The sequence below is a fragment of the Cibotium barometz genome, chromosome 34 (genome assembly GCF_041138505.1).
Source record: "Cibotium barometz isolate CiBa-2024 chromosome 34, ASM4113850v1, whole genome shotgun sequence".
Taxonomy (NCBI): domain Eukaryota; kingdom Viridiplantae; phylum Streptophyta; class Polypodiopsida; order Cyatheales; family Cibotiaceae; genus Cibotium; species Cibotium barometz.
In genome coordinates this window covers 367,383-393,107 of record NC_141079.1, presented here as the reverse complement: position 1 = coordinate 393,107, position 25,725 = coordinate 367,383, and the positions used below count along the sequence as shown (strand labels likewise).

Below are 25,725 nucleotides of genomic sequence, written 5' to 3'. Positions count from 1 at the left end.
AGAAAAACAAAATCTTGTATTTCTAAAAAATAAGAGAAAAAAATCCCTTCGATTAACCCCTTGTATTCCGGCTTCCATTCAAGCGTTATGCTTCTTAATGTCTTTTACATACCGCAGCAACGTGCGAGTTGAGTACTAGTATATATATACACACGTACATATATATATATATATATATATATATATATATATATATATATATATATATATATATATATATATATATATATTACATATTACATATTAACCATGGACAACCAAGGCACAAGGAGAGGAGAGAAAAAAGAAATCTTGAATTTTTAAAAAATAAGAGGAAAAAATCCCATTCCTACGTTTAGCTTCTTAATGTGTTTTACATACCACAACAACTAGTGAGTTGAGTATTAGTATATATATATATAGAGAGCACATGAAAACACATTATATATAAATATAGTGGAAAGATTATATATAAATATAGTGGAAGAAGAACAGGCGAGTAGTAGTTTTTTTTTCCTGCGGATTGTGTGTGTTTTTTTTCCTGCTTTTTTTCCTGCTTAAGGGTAGGAAAGAAAGAAAGAAGCGAGGCTATTGCTTAACTGAGAACAAAAAAGCATGTTTGTTTGTTGCTCCTGCAGCGCAACAGAGAGAACTCTTATATTTTGGATGCAACCTTGTTTTCGCTGAAATCACCAGGGGAAGAGGCAGGCAAGCTGTGTATATATATATATATATATATATAGAGAGAGAGAGAGAGAGAGAGAGAGAGAGAGAGAGAGAGGGGGCATGGAGAGTGGGGGTAACTCTCTGACAGCAGGGCCAGAAGGGAGGAAGAGGGTGGTTTCATACTTCTATGACCCAGAGGTGGGCAACTACTATTATGGGCAGGGCCACCCCATGAAGCCCCACCGCATCAGAATGGCTCACTCCCTCATCGTGCATTATGGGCTTCATCACAAGATGGAGATGTTCAGGCCCTACTTAGCTCAAGACGATGACCTAGGGCGCTTCCATGCCGATGATTACGTCTCCTTCTTGAGATCCGTTTCTCCAGAGACTCAGCATGAGCAGCTCCGTGTACTCAAACGGTTCAACGTTGGAGAGGACTGCCCTGTCTTCCATGGGTTGTACTCATTTTGCCAAAGCTATGCTGGGGGTTCTTTAGGGGGTGCAGTAAAGCTCAACCACGGCCAATCCGACATTGCCATCAACTGGTCTGGTGGTCTCCATCATGCTAAGAAGTGTGAGGCCTCAGGTTTTTGCTATGTCAACGACATCGTGCTGGCGATCTTGGAGCTTCTAAAATTTCATGAGGTAACGATGCCCTCTAGTGAATACTTTTGATCAGTGCTTTTGTTTTTTTTAAAACCTCTTGCCTCATACACATTGATAACATTGTGAATCTAATCCATTATGACAAGACTGACCACCTTACCACCCCGTGGATCTTTTTGCTGGCTGGTTTACAATTTCTGAAGTCTGTGATTGCAAAATTTTTTCCCTTCTTTTCCAACATATCACAATCTCTTGTTTGAAGCTATTTGGCATTCTCCTTATTGCGATCGATATAATCAAATACTTGCCTTGTCATATGCTAGGCTAGAAATATATGCATCCAAGTTCCCTTTTTTTTTTTTTGGTTTCCTCTGTACTTAACCATGATGCTTGTCAAGCAAGCCCAACCGCAACTCAAGGTGAATATGCAACCGCTATCTCGTGGTTCCCATTGGTGATGACTTCTCTGTCTGTCTTCTCGTCGAACTTGGGAGGCTTCAGAAGCTTCATTAATTGAGCTTGTTCCTCATAAGGCATGGAGGAAGAACTTGGCAAACTAGCAGTCCCCCGATGTCGACCCGGTGAAGGCGAGCAAGAATTGTTTAGAGAATCCAATGGAGAGGGACTTCGCAAAGGAGACCGTTGGTGACGTGAACGACATCTCTCCGATCGACCATGCACAGGTGTAGAATGATGACTACCAAACCGAGAGCGAAGCTCATCCAATACATACTTGCATGCATCCAAAGAAGTGAAAATTCTCCTCGAGAAAGTTTTTCCACTTCGTTCTCGGAATCGTTCACACTTGCTTTGAAGCACAAGCCCTCGTAGATTACAGATCCGGAATAGTAGATGCTCGAGATGGTGACTCCATCTTGTCGAGACATGAAGATATAGTCTCCATTTTAGCCTCTTGCGCAACCATGGATGCCTTCATGCCGAGAAGCAAATTAGTGAGCTGTAAATCCAATCAAGTGATCAAGGAATGGGTGAGGGATTTCAGCCCTGTGCGATGAGGTAGGGGTTTGGTGGGGAGGTAAGTACAATGAAGAGAACCCAAATAAACCCGAGTGCAATGAAGAGAACCCAAATAAACCTAGCTGCAATGAAGAGAATCTGGACACACTTTTCCAAAACCCGAACTCGTGCACTCTAGGAAACTAGGTGCTCTACCCTATCCAAGCAGTCAACACACACGGGTGTCAAAAAGAAAAGAAATTTGTAGGTTCCCTAGGCTCTGATACCAATTGTAGAACACTTGCGCCTATGTGCTAGGGTTTTCCACAGTGAAAAAAGAGAGTGGCGGATCACTTATACAACACACACAAGCGTCCTAAACTACTCTGTATTATGTACAAGAAAGAAGTATAACTGAAAGTACAAGATATGGATGAGAATGAAGACGTCAAATCACTGCCCTATGAGCTACTGTACCTTCCTGGCTAGCACTTTGTCTACATAGAAACGCTCTGTGAGGTCCAACATTGAGGAAATCAGATGAATATGACGATTTGGCTACCCACGTATATATATACACCATGCTCCTAATTGGCTAGTAGTAATGATGTGCATCTGTACTCGACTGGCATGTCACGGTCACCATGTCATCACTGCCACGTGTCACCTGCAATGTCCAAACCTGCGTGTCGGCTGCTATTTGATGTCTAGCACTGCCTTGCATACTTGTAGGCATGTCACATTCATAGTGCTGGTGTGCTAGGGGCAGTTGTTGAGCCATTGAGCTGCCTGCTAATTGAGGGTAATTTTCTTGGACTTTCCCATCTCATGCATGTCTTCTTTGCGATGATGTTTTGGATAGAAAGCTTTTTGTGCATATCTGTCACGTGCACGCCCGTGCCATGGCTAATCTTCAGCATGAACATACTTAATCCCTGATTAGTTAGCAGTCAATTAGCGTCAAAAGTATCTTCATCAGAGTTAGTGTTAGAAGAAGCATCATCATCAGGAGCACGAGGAGCACCATCATCTACATCGTCATCATCAGCATGTGTCATCAACGCTATCGTTAGTAGCATCAGATCATCATGCACATCATCACCATCATTGGAGTACCTTGTCGGCAGCTTCCACAGGTGCTGTCGGCAGCCTGCAGGTACTCTTGGGCAGTCGAACAGGTGTCATCTAACAGGGCAGTAGGTGTGGGAGTGCATTCAGCAGATATAGTATTTATTCCATGTTTTTGTTAGCAGTCATCTCCTGTCTGCATGTTTACACCAGGGCCTTTGTTGTGGGTGTGCCTGCCCGATTTAGGTGTTTTCTCATTTTTCCCTCCTCTCCATATTTTTTTTCTATTTTTACCAGGTGTGGGAGGCTGTCCTGTGGTTCTAGGATTGATCCAGGTGATGGCCGACTGCTCTTGTTGCTCCTCGCCTCTCTCTGTAGCTAGCCAACTTCACACGTGTGCTGGCCGACTGGGATTTCAGCAGGTCTACTTGTGGTTGTCGGCTGTCCTTACAGATGCGGATGATGAATCCTGCAAAGTCGTCGACGATGCGGGAGCACATCAATAAGCTACAGGCTCTTCAGCAGGAAGTTCTCCAGGTTGGAAAAGAGATATCATCGGAGGATATGGCCATCACGTTGCTGTCGCATTTGCTCTCTCAGTACTCAGCATTTTACTCTTCTTTGATTACCAGTGGTTGGCAGGCTGAGCACCATCACATGGGAGGAGCTTGTGCCCATGGTCTTGGATCAGGAGGAAAGATTCATGAACCCTCCATAGGGCGGAAGTTCGGAGGCCTTAACTGGCCAACGGGCGTACATGTCCCTCGACAAACAAGCAAATGTAGGGGTGGCATGCTGTTCGTACAGTTGCACAATAGACCTATACAAAGTACGGCACACTCGGTAGCGTAGGTGTGGGCCGTACATCGTATAGTACGATTGCAGGTGGGTGATGATCTAGCATGTCCGTAAAAGTGTGCACAACAGTTAAAAAAAACGGGCACCTAAACTCGAGGTGCTTTCTTAACACTTGTAAGAAAAAGCATAATTAGTGTTGTTTTTTTACACTTAACATTAAAAATTTATTTATTTTACTTTCTTGAGATTTTCTAAAAGAAAAGCGGGTTTAAAACAAACTGCTATTGATCCCTGCTCACCATCAAGCAACTCTCACAAATTTTGATCCAAAAGTTCTTGCTCCTTATTCATTTTATTAGAAGCAACAACATTGCATTCACAAGTATATGATCTTAAGAAAATTTCAGAATTGAAAGATCATCAAAACAATACAACAATTCACTTTCAAGAGTTCCATATATTTCCTTGGCTGAGGCATAAGTAGCGTATACACCTGATAATCATCACTTGATATTACAAAAATTTCACCATCATGAACAAAAGAGAGCCTATGAGATCGGTAATCTAATCATGGTCCATGATGTGGCCGGTAGTCTTGAATTTGGACCTTGAGTCTGTAGACTGTATGTAATGGTAGTGATATGTAAATTCATCTAGGACCAGGTCAAGGCACTTTTTCTATCTTTAGGAGGTTTTTTTCCGCAAACTGTGTGAACACCCTCTTATTCACATTTTAGGGTGTACTTGGTACACATTTCATTATCAAGCAATCTACATTGATTTGTGTGCTCTCTTCCCTCTCATGCTTCTCTGCATCTCCACGGTTGTGTGTGCAGATTACTGTTGTTACTATTGCATCTGCATCCTCCTGAACCCCAACATATGGTATCAGATCTCTCAAGGTTCGAGCCTCCTATGCTTGATCTCCACCTCTGATCGCAGCACGCCATCCCCTTTGGGAACCTTGCCGTGCTGGCCTGTCATGTGCAAGACATGTGCAGGCTGAACTCAGGGGTGATCCTTGAAGGGCAACAGATAAAGATATGATTTTGCTTGTGTGGGCAAGGAAGGACTTGTGGAGGACACAGGAGGGCTGTCGGCCAGCGCAAGAAGGGAATATTCTCCTGTCGGTTGTAACAATATTGGAAATAGTTTGTCCAGGACGTGGCCGACAGCAGGTTGGCCAGTCCATGAGGACTTCCCAAGGCCTATTTAAGGCACACTTGCTCATTGTTAAGAGGCACTCACTCCTCTAGGAAGTAGGGTCATACATTAGACTCTAGACTAGTTGTTTTCACCTTTTTGATGGCAGCCTATGGGTGCAAGACTTGTACACCTTTTTGTACATTATGAATATACTGAATACTCAGATATTCTGTATGCGTTTTGCTCAAGCATGTTCCAGGATGGTATTTAGGCTGAAAAAGACTCCCAGAGCTTCCGCATGTGTGTTTCTAGCAGCCCTTTTGTTGATGCTCGTCGTTGTCCGCAAAAGTCTTGCCGTCTGCAACTTCGTTGTCCACCTTCATCCTTGGTTTGCCCTTGACCTGGCGACACTAATAGCCAACACTCGGTCTATTCCCTTGCCCCACTGCACTGGCAGCAGCACCACCTCCTCCACTCCGCCTGTGGCACCACCACCACCACCTCCGCTCACTCTGCTCCGCCCTCTAGGGGGCATGCATTTGGGGGGCGCACGACGGTGCTCTGCCAGCCCTGATCGAGCTATGGACTGTGCTTGGGGAGCCCTACTTTTCAGCCCCCTGGGCGGCAGTTGCACCTGCACCTCTGCTCGCGCTCGATCTTCGATGCTTTCATTCTTGCACCCTCTCCTCGCCGTTGACCTTTTGCATCATCATTGATCTCTTATATGACTTGCATCTACTACTTCTATGTCAGCCTTGTTCAGACATGTTCTATGAGATAATTTTCTCTGCTCCCTACACTGTTATTTTTGATACACTTGTGTCTTCCTTCAGTGAGCTACTCGTTGCCTAAAGGTTGCATTTGGTGGGCACTCTATTTGCAGTGTGTTGGACAAGTAGCATTTGGTGTGGGACAGATTACTTTTTTTTGTAGGCAAAAATGGCTGGAAATGAATTATTTGGAATGCTTGGTGGTGAGGACAAGTTGGTTAGCACGATCTATCCACTATGGTCATACACAATGAGGCATGTACTTGTTGCCAAAGGCTTTTGGAATGTGGTGTTTGGACTTGAGGCACGCCTTGCCTCACCAGCATGTCAGTAGCCTGCAGCAACACAGGTGCTTCGGAGGGTGATACTACGTCTACTTTGACGGCAGATCTGCACCCTCTTCTACTTCAAAGCAAGCTAGATGGGATGGCAAAGATGCCAATGCATATGCTTTAATAGTATTTTCTATGAAGTGAAGCATAATTCTTCATATTCGCGCATGTAAGAGTGCCAAGGAGACTTGGGATGCGCTTGTAGTGCTTTACTAGGTATGCAATGAGGCATGTGTTGCCTTCTTGCGTCGACAGCTTGAGATAAAAAGCATATGAATGAGGGAGATCCGATGGATGGTTTTTCTCACGAAAATCAAAGATTTGAAGGAGCAGCTTGCAAGTGTGGATGAGGTGTATCTCGACCATTCATTGGTACCCTTCGTTCTCAATGCATTGTCGGACTTTTACCAGAGTTCTGCTTCTACCATTAGACTCATGATGAAGGGTAATCCAAATGCCTTCACATTTGATGATGGTTTCAGTCAATGCAAAACATGTCTATTATGGCAAAACATTTGATGATGGTTTCAGTCAAGGCAAAACATGTCTGTTATGTGTATTGGGGATTAAGCCTTTGCAACAAATCAACATCGTAAAGGCAAAGCATTCTTAGAGGGGGGTAATAGGTCTAAGATAGATTCGATGGAGTAGTCTGGCAAGGATGTAGAGAAAGAAGGTGACAAGCCTAAGAAGAAGGGCAAGTACAACGATTGCAGGAAAAGTTGGCAAAGAAGAAAGAGAAGAATGATTCAGGCACGGCTTGGCCAATGCATCATCACTTGGTATTGAGAAGAACGAATCCGTGATCTATGTATATGATGATCGGGGATTTCATGTGCACTATAGATATGATCCGTCTCTACATGATATATGCATGTTAGTTACATATTCACATGTCTAGTATTTTGATAGTGGTGCTAGCAAGTACATCACTTCTTAGCGAGATCTGTTTTCACCTCTTTGGTCTACTTCCTAAGGAGGTACTGGCACATGTGCGAACAACTCCTATCCCGTAAAAGGAGTTGACAAACTTGTACTCATTTGTTGTAATGGTGGGACATTTACTCTCTTCGATGTTTTGTATGTACCAAGCATCAAGAACAACTTGCTGTTAGTTTCGGCCATTGCTAGGGCAGGCCTAGTGGTCAAATTTGTGGATGACAGATGCACAGTTTATGGTCAGTGTGATGGTTGATGGTGACACCATTGTTGCCTCGGATACATTATGTCATGACCTTTATAGGTTGGATGTTTATGAGAGGTTGGCACATGATGCTTGTTCAATCACTGCCACACGTGGTATGAGTGGCACGGAGCTTTAGCATGTTTGCTTTGGTCACTTGAACTTTGGCAATTTGTTGCGCCTTAGAAGACAAGACATGGTGCCAGAGTTGCTAGAGCTTGAGGCACTTGTCAAATATGTATGCGAGAGGTGTATTTTGGGCAACATGCAATGGGCATGATTCCCGAAAGATGGTTCGACGAGAGCTGTCCAAAAAATACAGCTATTACACAATGATGCATGCGGTTGTATGAGGAGGACCTCTCTCGAGAAATACCTCTACTTTGTGACATTTATTGAGGCATGATTGGATGTATTGATTGAAGCATAATTTATGTGCTTTAGGTACTTTCTCTCCATGGTTGAAAATGTGTTTGCATGTAAAGTTGGTACCCTTCATACAGATCGGGGAGGGGGAGGGGGGAGTATATGTCATGTCTCTTACGGAGATGGCACATTGCATTGTGAAGGGGCAAGATTTGCCTCATGGTTTTTGAGCAGAGACGACGTTTTTTGGTGAGCAGAGACGTTTTTTTTGTGGGAAACTCAGATGCTTACATGCAAATAGTAGCAAGGGGTATGTCCATAGGATTTGTTTGATACACTCCTACCTTTGTACAATTTGGGTCAGCCATATGTGGAGCAATCAAGAGCTCAACAAGGTGCTGTAATTCAGCCCCTGACAGTTGTAAATCAGCCCTCATTGGCTGAGATTCAGCTTGTTGTATAGTCCATAGATGATGTTGTTGTGGAGGAAGCAGTGGGTGAGGAATGGACAGCCATTCAAGGGTCCAAATGGGTGCCAAGATGGTTCTTGGATACACTACGTGACAACAGAATGGCAGCTCCTTTGCCTAGCAAGACATGTGCATGTTCTCATTATGCATCTACTTATGTTGTGGATCATGTTGTCATTGCTAGCTCACACAATGAATGAAGAAGAATCTGTTTCCTTTGAGGAAGCACATGAAGATGATCATTGGATGTGTGCAGGATGTGTATGACTCAATCCTTAAGAATAACCCTTGATATTTGGATGATTTGCCTCATGGCAAGAAAGCCATTGATACAAAGGTGGTTTACAGCTATAGAGAAAGGCAAATGGTAGTGTTGACTGCTATAGAGTTAGGCTTGTTGCAAAATGTTATGCTTAGCACAAGGGCATTGACTATGTATGATGAAACCTTTGTACACTAGCGCCATGGTTGGCATGTACATCAGTTGGATGTCAAGACTACCTTCTTTAACGGTAATTTAAATGAAGAGGTCTATATATCTCAATCTCGTGCTTTTGTTCAGAAGGGGCATGAGAAGAAAGTATGCAGGTTACAGAAAGCTTGTATGGCCTTAAGCAAGCTCCTAGAGCATGGTATGGGAAGATTGATGCATACTTGGTTGCATAGTTGTCAGGTACGATACCGTACGGGAAAATACGGTACGATATAAATTTTTTCCTTATTGTACGATAAAATACTGTGTTTTAAGCGCAAACAGCCATAGATAAGCAAAAGAAAGACCATTACCTACCAAAAAAATTAAATTTTTTTGGAAAATAATTATTTTTAGAAAAAAAGAATTTTGATTTTTTTTTCTTGAAAAAATCCGTACTAGTACGTATGGTATCGTACCGTACGGTATTTCGTACGATATGCCATCGTACGCCGTATGGAAACAACCCTGCTTGGTTGCACATGGTTTTTGCAATAGTCCAACTGAAAGTACTCTCTATGTCAAGAAGACTAAAGAGGAATTTTTGGTCATCGTTCTATCCGTTGATGACATGCTGCTCATAGGCCTTAATGATGAGAAGATTTCAATCTTAAGGCTGAATTACATGCATCATTTGAGATGAGAGATTTGGGCTTGTTGCATTACTAGTTGGGCATTTAGTTTCTTTAGCATGATGATAGTATTGTCATGTTGTAGTCGAAGTATATACGGAAGTCGCTGAAGTGGTTCTATCTTGAAGTCACTCAAGTAGTTTAATCTGGAACACTCTAAGCCTGTTGGGGTAAAGGCGTTATGCCCACCCTTATAGTGTGTACAAGCCCATAAGTTATAGTACATAGTACACTTAGTACTTTTAATGTACTAAGTGCACTATGTGTACTAGTGCAATATACATGTGTGATAGGGGAGTCACACACTCATGCTTGATGAGTTGACTTATCCCCACAACTCTCTCTCTCTCACTCTCCCTTGCTTCTCTGTGTATGTCTCCCACATAACTCTTAACCCTAATTCTCTCCCATCAACTGGTATCAGAGCCTGAACTTCCAACATGGTTGTGTCGAATTTGCTGTAGAGGAGAAGAAGGTGCAGGCGTTGATTTCTCTCCTGGCTTAGGTAGCAAATCAAGTGTGCTGCTTGTGTTGAACGCCAGGCAAGGCGAGCTCTCTGCTTCAACCTCCACACCAGGTGCTACAGCAAGGCGCTGGTGGCCTTAAAGTGTAACAAAGAAGCCTTGGTGCGGTGAACGTGGAGTGGCGATTTGATCGGGTGGTCCACAAAGCGAAAGCAGCAAGCGTCGACTGAAATCGTGTAGCGCTGGGCTTGAGACGGCTACTACGCAGGCGAAGGCTAGTAGCAACCATTAGGCGTGAGTGAGCGTTGAGCGAAAGCAGCACGTGAAGGAGTCGGCTGGCCACCTAGGCGAGTGGCGAAGGCAGCAGCCGTAAGCGTGGAAGGTCGCAGGCTGGGCGTGAAGCGCAAGCCACCACCAGGAGTATGATCAATCTTGTCAGGCTACGCCATTTTCCGATCTTCCAGCAGCTCCTGCTAGAAGAACGCTTGCTACGCACCACACACGACAACTGGTGCATCGTCAACGATGGGACAAACCCCCCCTGCCATCGTCATGGGCATCTCTGGGACCAAGTGCCTGTTATTAAGCGTTTCAGTGGAGGAGGCACTGTCATTGTCGACCACGACACAGTCTTTGTGACTTTGATCTGCTCTCATGGAGCCGTGCAAGGTGTGCAGCTCTTTCCAAGGCCAATCATGCATTGGACCGAAAAATTCTACAATCCCGTTTTTAAGGAAAACCCTGGATTTCATCTACGTGAGCATGGTCTACTTTTGATTAACGTACGAGCAGCAGCATCAACAGCAAAATCGACGCCCTCCTTTCCTGCAACAAAAATCAGAAATTACAAGGTATTTGCCTCAATTTTTTTTTGGGATTTGCAATTGAGCAAGTACAATCAACAATTGAGCAGGTACAGGTGCCCAATTGCTCAATTTTTGAGCAAAATTGGCAAAATTGTGTGACATTGGTCACAATCAGGATAAATTTGCAGAAAACTGGTCAAATCAGGATCAATTTGCAGGAAATTGGATGTCGAAATTTGGGGCTTTTGATGTAATTGTGCAATTAAGCACTCATACATGCTGTATGATGTGAAAAATCGCACATTTGGGCAAAATTGCAGCAAATTGCAGCAAATTGCAGTGCAAATCAAGGGGCTTTTGTGTCGATTTGGTTGATTTGCATGCAGGCAATCGCATTTGATGCTGTGGATAATGTGTTGATGCCTTACAAGCACTCAATGTGCCTGTAAATCAAGGGGCTTTCATGTATTTGATGTATATGTGGCCAGGGGGAAGCATCGTGAACACTCTGGATGCCTTCATGTGCGTCAATGTACCATGTATGATCAGAAATTGATCTTAAATCAAGGGGCTTTTCAAGTTTTCATGCTTGTTGAGCTTGGCAAAGCAGCAGGCAAGACATTTATGCCTTGAATCCTCAAAAATCAGCTTGCAGTCAAGGGGCTTTTGCCCAATTTCTGTTCGGGACTGTTTTATGCAGTGTACAGGACTGTAAAAGTCTGATTTTCACTCATTTGGACAGCCAGGAGAGCATTTATTGCCATTGTACCTGCTGGTACAGATTTGGCACAGCTTTGTGCATGTTTTGGCATGGCTGTACACTGTTTTGAGTGACCAAAAGGTTCAAATTCAGCTGCTGTACTTGCCGGTACAGGTTTGGTACATCATTGGTGAGCACTTGGTACTGCTGTACAGTACTTTGGAAGGGCAAAAGAGCACATTTAAGGTGCTGTCCAAAATCTGCAGCAACCAGATTTTGGTGTTTTCATCACATAAAGTGGGAGAAAAGTTGCATTCTTGCTTCCGCAGTGGGAGATAAACTTTGGGAGAAAAACTGTGAGCACTTTGTGTGCTTTTGGTGCAGTGTTTGCACATTTGCAGGGAGTCAGGCATTGACAGGTTGCATTTTGCTATGGCAACCACAGGTGAGAGCTCTTCATTGCTTCACATCAAGAAGCTTGAAGGCTCGCATAACTATGATATTTGGCAAACCCAGTGCTACAATGTGTTGCTCCAGAAAAAGCAGCACAAGCCTATCAAAGAAAGGGGTGTAATGCCCGCTTCTCTTACTGCTGAAGAGTGGGAAGATATGGATGAGCTGGCAAGATCTACCATCATGTTGTCTGTGTCAGACTCATTACTTTTCAGCATTCGTGAAGAGAAGACAGCTTGGGGAATGTGGCAGAGATTGCAGGACTTGTATGCCCAACAAAGTGCCTCAAGCAAAGTGTATTGGTTGAAGAAACTCATAGGTCTTCAGATGAAGGAAGGGGCGTCTATGACAGCCCATCTAAATGAGTTTAATGGTATTGTCAGCCAGGTCATTAATCAAAAGTTGGCAATGGATGATGAGTTCAAAGCCACTTTTCTGTTATGCACTTTGCCAGAGAGTTGGGACACATTCAGGACAGCCACTAGCAATTCGAATGCTATGCTGTCATATGCAGATGTTGAGGGTGCTCTTCTTCAAGAAGAGATGAACAGGAAAAACAACTCTGTTGGAAAGTCCAATGCAATGAATGCACGTGGGAGATCCCAGCAAAGGGGAAAAAGCCAAGAAAGGGGAAGGAGCAAGTCTCGCTCCAAAAAGGATTTGGAATGCCATTATTGTGGCAAGAAGGGACACATTAAAAAGCAATGCTACAAATGGAAAAATGATCAAAAGGAAAAGGGAAAAGGCAAAGACAAAGAGAAAGATGAAGCCAAAGATGTAAAGCCAAAGGGCAAAAGTGGAGTCAAAATTGAAGAAATCAATGTGTCACATGCAGGTGGCAGTGAGGATGAGGTCCTATTTACTTCTTCACTTGATGCCCATTCACTTCTTACAGGTGGTCATGGTATGCACTCATGGATCATTGATTCAGGTGCCTCCTTTCATGTCACAGGTTGCAGAGACTTGTTTGTCAGGTATACTGCTGGCAATGAAGGAGTGGTTTATTTGGGTGATAACCATGCATGCAAGATTCTTGGTAGAGGTGATGTGAGGCTTGTGTTTTCAGATGGCTCACAGCTTATGCTCCATGATGTCAGGCATGTGCCTGAGATCAAGAAGAATCTGCTTTCTACTGGACAGCTTGATGATGCTGATTATGTTACCACATTTGGTAGTGGAAAGTGGAAAATTAGTAAGGGCTCACTGGTTGTTGCCAGAGGCTCTAAAGTGGACACTCTTTACTTTATGCATGCAGGTGTTTGTCACCATGCTAATGTAAATGCAACCGAGCTGCCGGAAATCTCTATGTGGCATAGCCGGTTGGGACACATGAGTGTCGAGGGAATGGAGCAATTGTCTCGTTTGGGTTACTTGCCTTCTCTAAAGTTTTCAAGTTTTCAGTTTTGTGAGCATTGTATATCTGGTAGGCAACTACAGTGCCCCCACAAGAAAGCTCTTGGACAGAAAGATGCTCAGTTAGAGCTTGTGCATATAGATGTATGTGAGATGCCTCAGCTTTCTTTGGGAGGGGCAAAATACTTTGTGTCTTTTATTGATGATGCCACACGCAAGGTGTGGGTTTATCCTCTTCGTTTGAAGAGTGATACATTCTCAGTGTTTCAGAAGTTTGTTGCTCTTGTTGAGAATCAAACTGGTAAAACACTGAAGGCTTTGCGTTCCGACAATGGTGGAGAGTATATGTCCAAACAGTTTCAGGACTTTTGTGATGCTAAAGGCATCAAGAGGGAGCTCTCTACTCCTTATGATCCTCCACAAAACGGGACAGCAGAGAGGATGAACAGGACCATACAGGAGAAGGTCCGTTCTATGTTGTCACATGCTGCATTACCTCATGGTTTTTGGGCTGAAGCTGTTATGACAGCTGTTCACCTTATAAACAGGTCACCTAACACGAGGCTTGGTGGGAAAGTGCCAGAAGAAGTATGGACAGGGAAGCCTCCGTCATACAAGCACTTGAGAGTGTTTGGTTGCGTTGCGTATGTGCACATACGCAGGGAAATGCGCACCAAACTTGATCCTAAGTCTCACAAATGCATATTCCTAGGATATGGTGACAGAGGTGAAATGGGGTATAGACTTTGGGATCCCATGAATAGAAAGATCATACGCAGCAATGATGTCATTTTTGATGAAACATGCATGTATAAGGAGCCTGCAAGGCAACAGGAGCCTGGCAGAGTCATCTTTGATGATGATGGACATCATGGACAACAACCAAGGGCTGTAAATCAGCCATTACAGCAGGAAAACCAGCCCTTAAATGGTGCTGAAAATGGTCCATATGGACAGCCAGAGATGGCAGAAGATATCCCTATGGATATACCACAGTTGGAGGAGATACCGGGCATGATATTTGAGCCTTATGGCATGGAAGAGGAACCACCAATGGGTGATATGCAGGCTGGACAGCAACCTGCAAATGATGGTCATTGGGTACGGAGGTCCACAAGACCCTCCAGAGCCCCTGACAGGTTTGTTCCAGGGGTTGACTACTTGATGCTTATTGACTGTGGGGAGCCCTCATGTTATAAGGAGGCTTTACAGAGGGCAGACAAGGCTCTATGGGAGCGTGCCATGAAGTCAGAGATGGATTCTCTGCATAAAAATGGAACTTGGAAGTTGGTGCATTTACCTGCAGGCAAGAAGGTTTTGCCATGCAAGTGGGTATACAGGCTCAAAGTTGCATCAGATGCTAAGCCAAGATACAAAGCCAGGTTAGTGGCTAAGGGCTTCAAGCAGGAATATGGTGTGGACTTTGAGGAGATTTTCTCTCCAGTGGTCAAAATGACCACACTTAGAGCTGTGTTGGCTTTGGTTGCGCATGATGATCTGGACTTGATTCAGATGGATGTGAAGACTGCTTTTCTTCACGGTGATCTCCATGAGGAGATATATATGCAGCAGCCAAAGGGTTATGCAGTGAATGGAAAGGAGAAGCTTGTATGTAGGCTGAAAAAGAGTCTTTATGGGCTCAAACTGGCACCAAGGGAATGGTATCATAAATTTGATACATTCATGAAAACTCAGAAATTCAGGAGAAGTGACATAGATCACTGCTTGTACACCAAGAAAGCTTTGGATGGCAGTCTATTGATCCTCATCTTGTATGTTGATGATATGTTGATTGCCGGGAAATCTCGTAAGGAGATGGATACCTTGAAGCAGAGGCTGCATCAAACCTTTGATATGAAGGATTTGGGTGATGCAAATCACATCTTGGGTATGCGGATACTTCGGGACAGAAATCAGCATGTGTTGTATTTGTCTCAGAAGGAATACATTGGCAAAGTCTTGCAGAGGTTCAATATGGACGGGGGGAAGAAGACTAGTACTCCTTTGCCTCCATATGTGAAACTCAGTGCTATGGACAGCCCACAGTCGGATAGAGACAGGGCTGATATGGCCAAGATTCCGTATGCTTCAGCTTGTGGCAGTCTCATGTATGCCATGGTTGCTACTAGGCCGGACATTGCATTTGCAGTGGGAGTGGTTTCTAGATACATGGCCAACCCTGGCAAGAAGCATTGGGAAGCAGTGAAAGGTGTCATGAGATACTTGAAGGGCACACAGGATTTGTGCATTTGCTTTGGCAAACAGGATGCATTAGTGCATGGTTACACGGATTCGGATTATGCCGGTCATCCAGATAACCGGAAGTCTACTACCGGTTATGTGTTTACATTCACAGGAGGTGCTGTGTCATGGATATCCAGGATGCAGAAGTGCACTGCCTTATCTACTACAGAGGCCGAGTATATTGCAGCCACTGAGGCTTGCAAGGAGGCATTATGGCTATCTCGGTTAGTGGTTGATTTGGGCTATACAGGGGATATTCCATTGTTGCATTGTGACAGTCAGAGTGCCATCCAGTTGGCAAAGAACCCTGTCTTTCATGCAAAGACGAAGCATGTGGATGTGAAGTATCACTTCATCAGAAAGGTGATAGAGAACAAGCAAATTCAGCTTGTTAAGATTCATACGGATGACAACCCGGCTGATCTGTTGACAAAGAGTTTGCCTCCGGAGCGGTTTGCTCATTGCAGACACTTGATGGGCATTGGATGAGGCCAGTTTCAGCCTTGATATGGCCTTGTATATTATCATGTACATGCTGATTTTTCTTTTCCTTTACTTAAGGGCACTTTGCCTTTAAGTGGGAGGTTGTTGGGGTAAAGGCGTTATGCCCACCCTTATAGTGTGTACAAGCCCATAAGTTATAGTACATAGTACACTTAGTACTTTTAATGTACTAAGTGCACTATGTGTACTAGTGCAATATACATGTGTGATAGGGGAGTCACACACTCATACTTGATGAGTTGACTTATCCCCACAACTCTCTCTCTCTCACTCTCCCTTGCTTCTCTGTGTATGTCTCCCACATAACTCTTAACCCTAATTCTCTCCCATCAAAGCCTGTTGGTACACCTACAGAGATAGTTGTTGGACTTAATCTCTAGGATTTCAATCTTAAGGCTGAATTACATGCATCATTTGAGATGAGAGATTTGGGCTTGTTGCATTACTGATTGGGCATTTAGTTTCTTTAGCATGATGATAGTATTGTCATGTTGCAGTCGAAGTATATACGGAAGTCGCTGAAGTGGTTCTATCTTGAAGTCACTCAAGTAGTTTAATCTGGAACACTCTAAGCCTGTTGCTACACCTACAGAGACAGTTGTTGGACTTAATCTCTAGGATCCAGGTGACCCATGTTATATCAGTAGGCCATTGGAATCTAGATGTCTAATTTATTTATGCCATAGAGGTCAAACATTTAGTTTGGGATCTCCCAATTGAGTAGATGTATACACAATTTAGGTACCAAGCATTGGTAGGCTGTCAAGCTGGTTTTTCGCTACTTACACAGGACAATCAATATCTCGGATTGTTCTATCCAAGGAGGTGAGTCACAACTGCATGCCTTTAGTGATTTCAATTGGATTGTATGTTACGACACCATAGTATCCACTAGTGGCTTTTGCATTCATCTTGGTGATTTCATGTATTTCATGGCTCAACAAGAAGCAGCCAACGGTGGCCGTGAAGTTGAGTACAGGGCAACTTTTACAGTTAGAGTTGAGTGTGTTTGGCGGAGACACCTTATGGCTGATTTGGGTGTTGGATAGTTGTCCTCCATACTATATTTACTAACAGTCAGAGTGAACTGGCAGTTACAAAGAACCCTGTGTTCCATGTTCGCGGTAAGCGCAGTGAGGTGCATTATCGTTATATCATTATCATCAAAGTGCATCAACTTGGTTCATGCATAGTCACATGGGACGCGAAATGGGGACGGGGAACGGGGACAGAAAAGATTGAGAATGACCATTCCCTGTGACTAAAGAGTGACACGGGAGGGGAATGGGAACGAGAAGATGTTGCCATCCCCAACATTCCGGAGTCTAAAAATGCCCATTCCGTGTGACTATGGGTTCATGTACCTATACATGACAACATGGCAGATTTGTTCATAAAGGCTCTTTCTCTTGAAAAGTTCAAAGCTTTTTGCAAAGCTTTGGGCTTACTGCATTTTGGGGATTGATCAGTCATATTCTTGTACATGTTCACATCATCACTCCAGGAGGGGGTTTGTAGATTGTATGTCATGGTAGTGATATGTAAACTCATCTAGGACTAGGCCGGGGCACTTTTTCCCTCTTTAGGAGGTTTTTTGCCCGGACCGTGTGGAACACCCTCTTATTCACATTTGATTTAGTTCTAAAAACGGAAGAAAGAAGAAATAGTTACTAAGCATTCTTTTGTTGTGGAATTAGATTATAAGCGTTAGAGCTAGTTTATCTAGAGGGTTGTGCTAAAGACTTAGGTCATAACCATAGACACTCATTGGAGTAGTGCTTAGGCCTCTGTGCATCTCCATGACTGTGTGTGTGCGCATGTACACATTGCTGTTGCATCCCTGACTCCAGCAATTGTCAGTCCCACACTTTCGCATTTGCACCCTTGGTGGCAAGTTTGACCGCATAATGATGATCACTTGTCACCTCTATGTAGATGGAGTGTTTGCACCAAATGCGAAGAATTAAGATTGTGAGTAGAGTCGTCGTCAAACAAAGTCCGCTCTTGATGGCTGTGTATAGATCCCTAAGCTCGGAGGAGATCATGCGTACCAAAGGCAGATTTACTAATTCGACAACCTTGGCAACTACTTGAATCTAGATGATGAATTTCAACATATGAGTTCAAAGAGTTACCTTGTAGTTTCATAATGTGGACCGAGATCTTACCACCCGAAGACTGCTTCTTTGGACAATCCCGGGGCTGGTTGCACTTGAAGTAGCGGTTCCCTTTTGGGCAGACTATCAGGAGGAGGTTCTACGGAACTGCATTCATTTACTGGACAGCATATACTGCTATGCCAAAAACTTTGACGATACCCTTATTATTAAAAGGAGTGGTGATCCTACAGGTAACTCTTGCAAGAACCAAAACCCCTCAAAGGACAAGCAACATGGTAATTATGGAGCTCCTGCTTCAGTTAATAGTGTTTAAGCATGCAGGTGTTTTTGGGTCTTGTCACACAGTTCCCAACTTTCCACTGAAGGAACAAGGGTGTGTGTGAGAGAGCCTCATATTGCATAAACTCGGCCATAGGGACTGTGTGCGCATGCTTTTTTTGCCTGGGAATTTTGGGGTTTTCAGAGAAAAAGATGGGCATTGTAGCGTGCCCTAGATCTGGCCGTACAGGCAGCCATGGGCACGTGCTAACTGCCATCTGTGGGGGCTGTTGGCGGCTCCAGGTGGGCGCACTACAGTAGGGCCGCTTTTTCTATAAAAAAAGCAAGTCATGTGTATGTGCACTTTTATGCCTAATTTGAGGGGAGAAAGCCCATGATTAGCAACCTTATGGACTGATTATAGTCGCATGCTTTTTGGGACTTTTTTCTGCTGAGCTCTCTTCACGTGTTGGAAACCTGGCTGAAGTTGACCAGCCGATTTGACACGTGTTCTCTCACAAGCCGACCTACCCATCTACAGCATAAGGGAACCAGAAATTAGCCCTACTTGACATACTTTTTGCCTCAACAAACCCTCATCGTTGATAGCTTTTCCAAGCATTATCTACAGGTACTCTTTGGACTGAATTGATGGCTGATACAACCTCCGGAGCTTCAAACCATGGCTGAATCGTCGCCTCAACCTGTGGCACACCAGTACTTCGGAGGGGACTTGATGAATCAGCCCCAACACACACAGGTATTACCTCAGTATGTGGGACAGCCAGTTTCTATGCAACTCATGGGTTAATGTCATGTGCATAAAATGCCATGGACATTCTCTGGAGCTAGTCCAGAAGGGGCAACCAGAAAAAGATTAGTAGAACCAGAAGATGGAGCCTAAGGTGCTGAGGTGGCAAGTTTGGACTTGGAGGAGGACCAGGATGCTGTCGGCTGCATGAAGGGGTACTGTCGGCTGGCGTTGGCTGTACCAGAGACCAAGGCGGCTGAAGGAGCATCATGACATGGCAAGGCGGCTGCAGGCGCAGCATTTTATGATTTATATAACCAGTCGGCTGGTCGGCCAGTACTCCAAGGAGTCGAAAGGGCTATAAAAGGGGGCACATGCTCATTGTTGTAATCATTCATTCCTTTAAGGAATGGGTCCAAGTTAGGGACTGTTTTGGGTGATGTTCACCTTTTTAGCAAGGCAGCCTAGGGCTGTAGACTAGAGTACCTTTTTGTACTAAATGAAATATACTGAATTTCCAGCTCTCTCTCTCTGTCTCTACTCTCCCTTCTGTCTGCGTTTTTGCATCAGCATGTTCTAGATGGTGTTTAGGGCTGAAAGAAGACTCCCAGAGCTTCCGTGTGTTACATTGGTATCAGAGCATGAGGCTTAGCAAAGCTAAACACTGATTCAGTCCCATATGATGGTGTACAGGTCCAAGGTACAGGAAAGTACACGGGTACGAAGCCCAAGGCAAGGAACACAGGAACGGGAAGAGCTCCCAAGAGGTTGGTTGGTGGTGTTCCACAAAGCCAGAGGGGATGGCAGTCCTGTGAGCCAGATAGGTTCTCGGGCAACGATCCCAAGGGAGGATTATCCTCCAAGGGGTGATGTGAGAGTGCCAGTCTCATTTCTCAGGAATGAAGACCAAGATAGTGTTTAGAGTCAGGGCAAGAATGGATTGGGGAGACTGGATGGAACAGATGCAGGGCCATGTTTTCAGTGAAAAGGGTTGCCAGAGTTGGATGGATGACAGAGGGACTCCGAGAATAGAGTGGGATGATGATAGTCATCCAAGAACAGGTTGGAATCCAGTCATCAAGTTTAGCAGAGGGAGATGTCATGTGCATAAAATGCCATGGACATTCTCTGGAGCTAGTCCAGAAGGGGCAACCAGAAAAAGAGCAGTAGAACCAGAAGATGGAGCATAAGGTGCTGAGGTGGCAAGTTTGGACTTGGAGGAGGACCAGGATGCTGTCGGCTGCATGAAGGGGTATTGTCGGCTGCTTACAGGAGGCGTCGGCTGTACCAGAGACCAAGGTGGCTGAAGGAGCATCATGACATGGCAAGGCGGCTGCAGGCGCAGCATTTTATGATTTATATAACCAATCGGCTGGCTGACTGCTGATCGGCCGGCACTCCAAGGAGTCCAAAGGGCTATAAAAGGGGGCACATGCTCATTGTTGTAATCATTCATTCCTTTAAGGAATGGGTCCAAGTTAGGGACTGTTTTGGGTGATGTTCACATTTTTAGCAAGGCAGCCTAGGGCTGTAGACTAGAGTACCTTTTTGTACTATACGAAAGATACTGAATTTCCAGCTCTCTCTCTCTCTCTCTCTCTCTCTCTCTCTCTCTCTCTCTCTCTCCTCTCCCTTGTGTCTGCGTTTTTGCATCAACATGTTCTAGATGGTGTTTGTTAGAAGTCATCTCCTATCTTTTATGTTGACACCAGGGCCTTTGTTGTGGGTGTGCCTGCCCTTGTAGGTGTTTTCTCAATTTTCCTCACTCCCCGTATTTTTCCCCCATTTTTTCCTTTTTTTCTTGGCATGGGTGGCTGCCTTGTGATGGCAGGAGGACCCAGTTGCTGGCCGACGGCATCAGCACGTTTGTGTTCACATCATGGAGCTGGCCGACTGGTCTGGACAGGTCGTGGACCTTTTATGCTGGCCGACTGCTGTTTGCGGGTCGTGGGCTCCTCTGGTGTCCTGTCGGTTGTTCTAGAGCAGGCCGACTGCACTATGGGGGCCATATAAAATGGCCCCACATCCCTTGCCAGTTTTGTATCATTCCGGGATTCTTTTTGTGTATAGAGCAGAGTTGCACGCCTCTCTCTCTCTCTCTCTCTCTCTCTCTCTCTCTCTCGTGCTGTTATTTTCTGCATTGCGTTTTGCTCTTGTGTTCCCAGATCTGGTCATCATCTCCGCTGCGTATTCTGACATGGTATTAGAGCCTAGGCTCTAGATAGTTTTTGGGATTTGTGTGAGCAAGAGGGGGACTGTTGTGTTGCTGATTGGTGGATTGTTCGGGACTGTTTGGGAAGAGGAGAAGCAAGAGGACGGTGGGCTGATTTGCTGGACAGCCACTTGCAACACCCATCCACCCTTTTTAGAGTACATCCCCGCAATGGCAGATCTGTTAGAGATGGCCGAGAGGCATGTGAAGATCTCGACACTCCCCACGTTCTCGGTGGACCAGCAATTGGAAGAGAACAACTACGGCATATGGAAGGTTATGATGGAATTTGTTCTGGAGTCTTACGACCTGTCTGATTTCGTCGTTGTTGGGGTTCCACGGCTGGAAGTAGAGGAAGGGGAGTTACTGTCGATCCGAAGGGACCGGGAGGCACATGCACAGATGTGGGATCGTGTCAACGCGAGGGTCCATTCGTTTATCTTCCTCAACTGCACATCGCAGGTAATCAATCATGTAAAGCATATGACGCTGGCCAGAGGTATATGGCAGCATTTGGCCTCTCTTTACAACAGGGTATCACCCATGAAGAGGATTTCCTTGGAAGTACAGATGCGGGATATGAGCCCTGCAAAGTCGTCGACAATGCGGGAGCATATTAACAAGCTGCAGGCTCTTCAGCAGGAAGTTCTTCAGGCTGGGAAGGAGATATCGTCAGAGGACATGGCCATAACGTTGTTGTCACACTTGCCCTCTCAGTACTCAGCATTTTACTCGTCTTTGATTACCAGTGGTAGGCTCAGCATCATCACGTGGGAGGAGCTTGTGTCCATGGTCTTGGACTAGGAGGAACGATTCACGAACCCTCCTCAGGGTGGAGGTTTGGAGGCCTTGATTGGCCAACGGTCGAAAGGCCGTAACATGGTTAAAGGGAAGGCTTCATCGGAGAAGTCTTTTGAGAAGAAATCCGTTACTGACCACGAGAAACTAAAGGCAGAGAGGACCTGTAATGATTGTGGTGAGAAAGGCCACTATTGGAGGCAGTGTCCCAAGCGGAAGACCGAGAAGGGTGAAGATTCCTCAGCAGCAATCATGAAGACTCCGGCTTTTGTGCACCTAGAGGTGATGGACACTGATGTTTCATTTTCTTCAGGTAGGGAGGAGGTTGGAGGATTCTCCGCAATGGATACTAGGGAGTGGATTCTAGACAGTGGTGCTTCCAGGCACATGACTCCTTTCCGTTCTGATTTACAGGATCTCTGCAGGTATTCTGGTCACATTCTTACTGGGGATACATCCACTATCCCAGTTCACAGTGAGGGCAGGATGGAGATAGTTCCCGATGGGAGAGGGGGAAGCATTCCTCCCAGGTGTTCAGTGCATCAGGTTTGCAAGACTAGCATACGGGTGGAGTTTGATGAGCATTTTGTTGCTCTCCGGGACAAAGCAACAGGCTAGGTGGTTTGGGAAGGCAGAGTGGAGAATGGAGTTTACATGCTTTCAACACTCTCTCCCCCAGGTCCTCAGGTTTGTGATGAGTGGCAGTCCGGTAATGGCCACTTAAGTGTGGATACGCTGCACATGCAAGCTTTCTGGGACGAGATGGTGGATAGCTTGCCAGTTGATGGCAGCAGTTGGCAGGAACTTTCGAGTACTGATGTTGGTGGTTCTTGTGTTCGTATGTCAGAGAAAACTGAACAGGTAACTTATACCCTGATGTCTCGTAGTATTTGGGACAAAGAAACTCCTGTAGATGAGGATGTTCTTTCCACGGGGACCTTTCGGAAAGCCAGGCAGGTTGCAGTTGATTACTTGCAGAAGGAGGTGCATTCTCCAGCCTTTTTGGTTCCGGATTGAGAGGGGGTGGTTGACAAGTTTCAGAAGGCCTTGCGTGGTCTTCAACAAGTTTCCGGGACTAGGCTTTGCACCGTAGCAGGTGTTGAGCAGTGTGATGCCTCTTTGACTCGGAAGCAAAATGGTTCATTGATCTGGTTGATGGACACCAGATTGGATGGGAGCTCCTGATGAGGCAGTTGAGCTCATGGTTGCAGATGACTCTTTGGGAGGCAGGATTGCGTATCCTGTGGTTTTTGCGACATGCGAAGGATCATGGACTCTTTTACACAGGAGGGGGATTGATTGATGGAGTCCGACTCCACGGTTGGAGTGACTCAGTTTGGGGAGGAGATCCGGACACGAGGAGATCTACTTCAGGCCGAGGAGCAGTTGAACGGAGCAGTAAGAGGCAGCCATCTTTTGCCTTGTCAACGACATAGGTAGAGTACCGGGCTGCTTGTGATGCTGCATGTGAGGTGGTGAGGCTGCAGAGGTTGCATTGCAGGATTGGGCTTCCACTGGAGGAACCCATGGTCATCCAGAGGCACTTTGTTCGTGAACAGATTGTTGTTGATGACATCTTTCTAGAGTTTTGTTCGATGGAGGACAGTACGGTGGACCTCTTCACGAAGTCGCTATCTCAGGATTTGCTCAGGTGGCACCCAGCTCCCAGTGGTTGGTTTCACAGCCAGGAGCTGAGAGGGGGTGTTAGAAGTCATCTCCTGTCTTTTATGTTGACACCAGGGCCTTTGTTGTGGGTGTGCCCGCCCTTGTAGGTGTTTTCTCATTTTTCCTCACTCCCCGTATTTTTCCCCCATTTTCCCTATTTTCCTTGGCATGGGTGGCTGCCCTGTGATGACAGGAGGACCCAGTTGCTGGCCGTCTGCATCAGCACGTTTGTGTTCACATCATGGAGCTGGCCGACTGGTCTGGACAGGTCGTGGACCTTTTATGCTGGCCGACTGCTGTTTGCAGGTCGTGGACTCCTCTGCTGTCCTGTCGGCTGTCCTAGAGCAGGCCGACTGCACTATGGGGGCCATATAAAATGGCCCCACACCCCTTGCCAGTTTTGTATCATTCCGGGATTCTTTTTGTGTATATAGAGCAGAGTTACACGCCTCTCTCTCTCTCTCTCTCTCTCTCTCTCTCTCTCTTGTGCTGTTATTTTCCGCATTGCGTTTTGCTCTTGTGTTCCCAGATCTGGTCATCATCTCCGCTGCGTATTCTGACAGTTTAGGGCTGAAAGAAGACTCCTTGAGCTTTCACGTGTTACAGTTAATGATCCCAATCTTTTCCTTGCTTTTGCTTCATATTCCCAACTATATCAACAATATATGGGCTTTATGCAATCTCCTCTGCCTCTCGGCCACCCATCACCTACTACTCATCCTCCTGAATCTCCTTCTCCTCTTATGACTTCATTGTACTCCACGATTCCTGATTTGCAGAGACGTTACAAGAGTTACGCTCCCAAGCTCCTCAAATAAACTCCCCACAGCGATCTCTTTCCATCCAGATCCCTTCTCGGGTGAGTGGAAGAGTGAACTCCCCACAGCGATCTCTTTCCATTCAGATCCCTTCTCGGGTGAGTGGAAGAGTGTGAGGAACTTTACATTGATAACTGGCTCGGGAAGTGGAATGCTTTTTTTTCGCTCGGTATGGGTACACTCATGATCAGTGTATCCATCAGATATGGATTATGCTTAAGCATAAAGTAGTAGAAGGATACTCCGTGTAAAGCCGACGACGAGGGTGGATTTTCAGCTCGTCTTCAAAGTGGCTTTTTTTTTTTTGAGAAAAGATCCTTTCATTAGTTATATAAAAAACGCCCGTAGGGCTACAAAAGATCTCGCCTGCTCATAAGAGAGACAGAGCAGTGAGTACAGCATGGCAGCCCGGGAGACTCTCCCTAGGTGCTGCAAAATACAAGCATCAGTACAAAGAACTGAGAGGCTAAATCATACAATAGGGGGGGGAAAGAGCCAAACACGTGGCCTGTAGTGCTAACGGGGGGATCCCGTGTGTAAGGTGTAGAAAGAGCCACAGCGCCAACTGGTGTGAAAGGCCTGGCGCCGTAAGATCGCCTCATCCGAGTCTCCCCGGATGCGGTCGTACTGACCTCGCAGGGTGTGGATCAACTCCTGCCAAATCCCCCATACAGTCTCTGCTGGTGGCTCCAATCTCCCCTCAAAGGCCGTAAAGCACCGGGCCCTCCAGGTGAACCAGATGGTGAGACTGCTGAGGAGCTCCCATCGTAAATCCCTCTCCTGTGTCCAGCTGGCGGACGAGAAATCCGGTGCCGGAACCAGGCGAGGCTGGCCCCTAATAAATCTGATGGCTTGACTGCCTTGCTCCATCTCATAGCCCATAGCAGGCCCTGACAAAGTCGACCAAGCAGCGGCACCCCGCGTAAACATACCCTCTGGAGAGAGGGGGGCCAGAATACGCAGCATCCGCAACCAAATCTGCTGCGCCTGAGGGCAATCCCAAAGGCAATGTCTCTGTGTCTCCATAGGGTGGTTGCATCGGACGCAGGCCGCCGGAAGACCGCTATAAACAAGCCAAGTACCAACTGCTGAGCCCCTGTGGGCGACCAGCCACTGAAAAGTCGAGATCTT

At 45.6% G+C, this 25,725-nt stretch overlaps 1 protein-coding gene across 3 annotated transcripts in view; it reads left to right on the top strand.

Moving 5' to 3' along the window:
* Positions 1-387: 387 nt before the first annotated feature.
* LOC147618582 (histone deacetylase 19-like) overlaps positions 388-25,725 on the top strand; it is an 87,183-nt gene continuing 61,845 nt past the window's right edge. For 2 of the 3 annotated variants that reach the window (XM_086773607.1, XM_086773608.1), the window contains exon 1: positions 394-1,293. In XM_086773607.1, coding sequence (XP_086629733.1) covers positions 766-1,293 — 528 coding nt within the window. In that variant the 5' untranslated portion in view covers positions 394-765. Of the gene's footprint in view, positions 1,294-25,725 lie in introns of all 3 variants that reach the window. The other variant, XM_086773609.1, reaches the window with a different exon arrangement.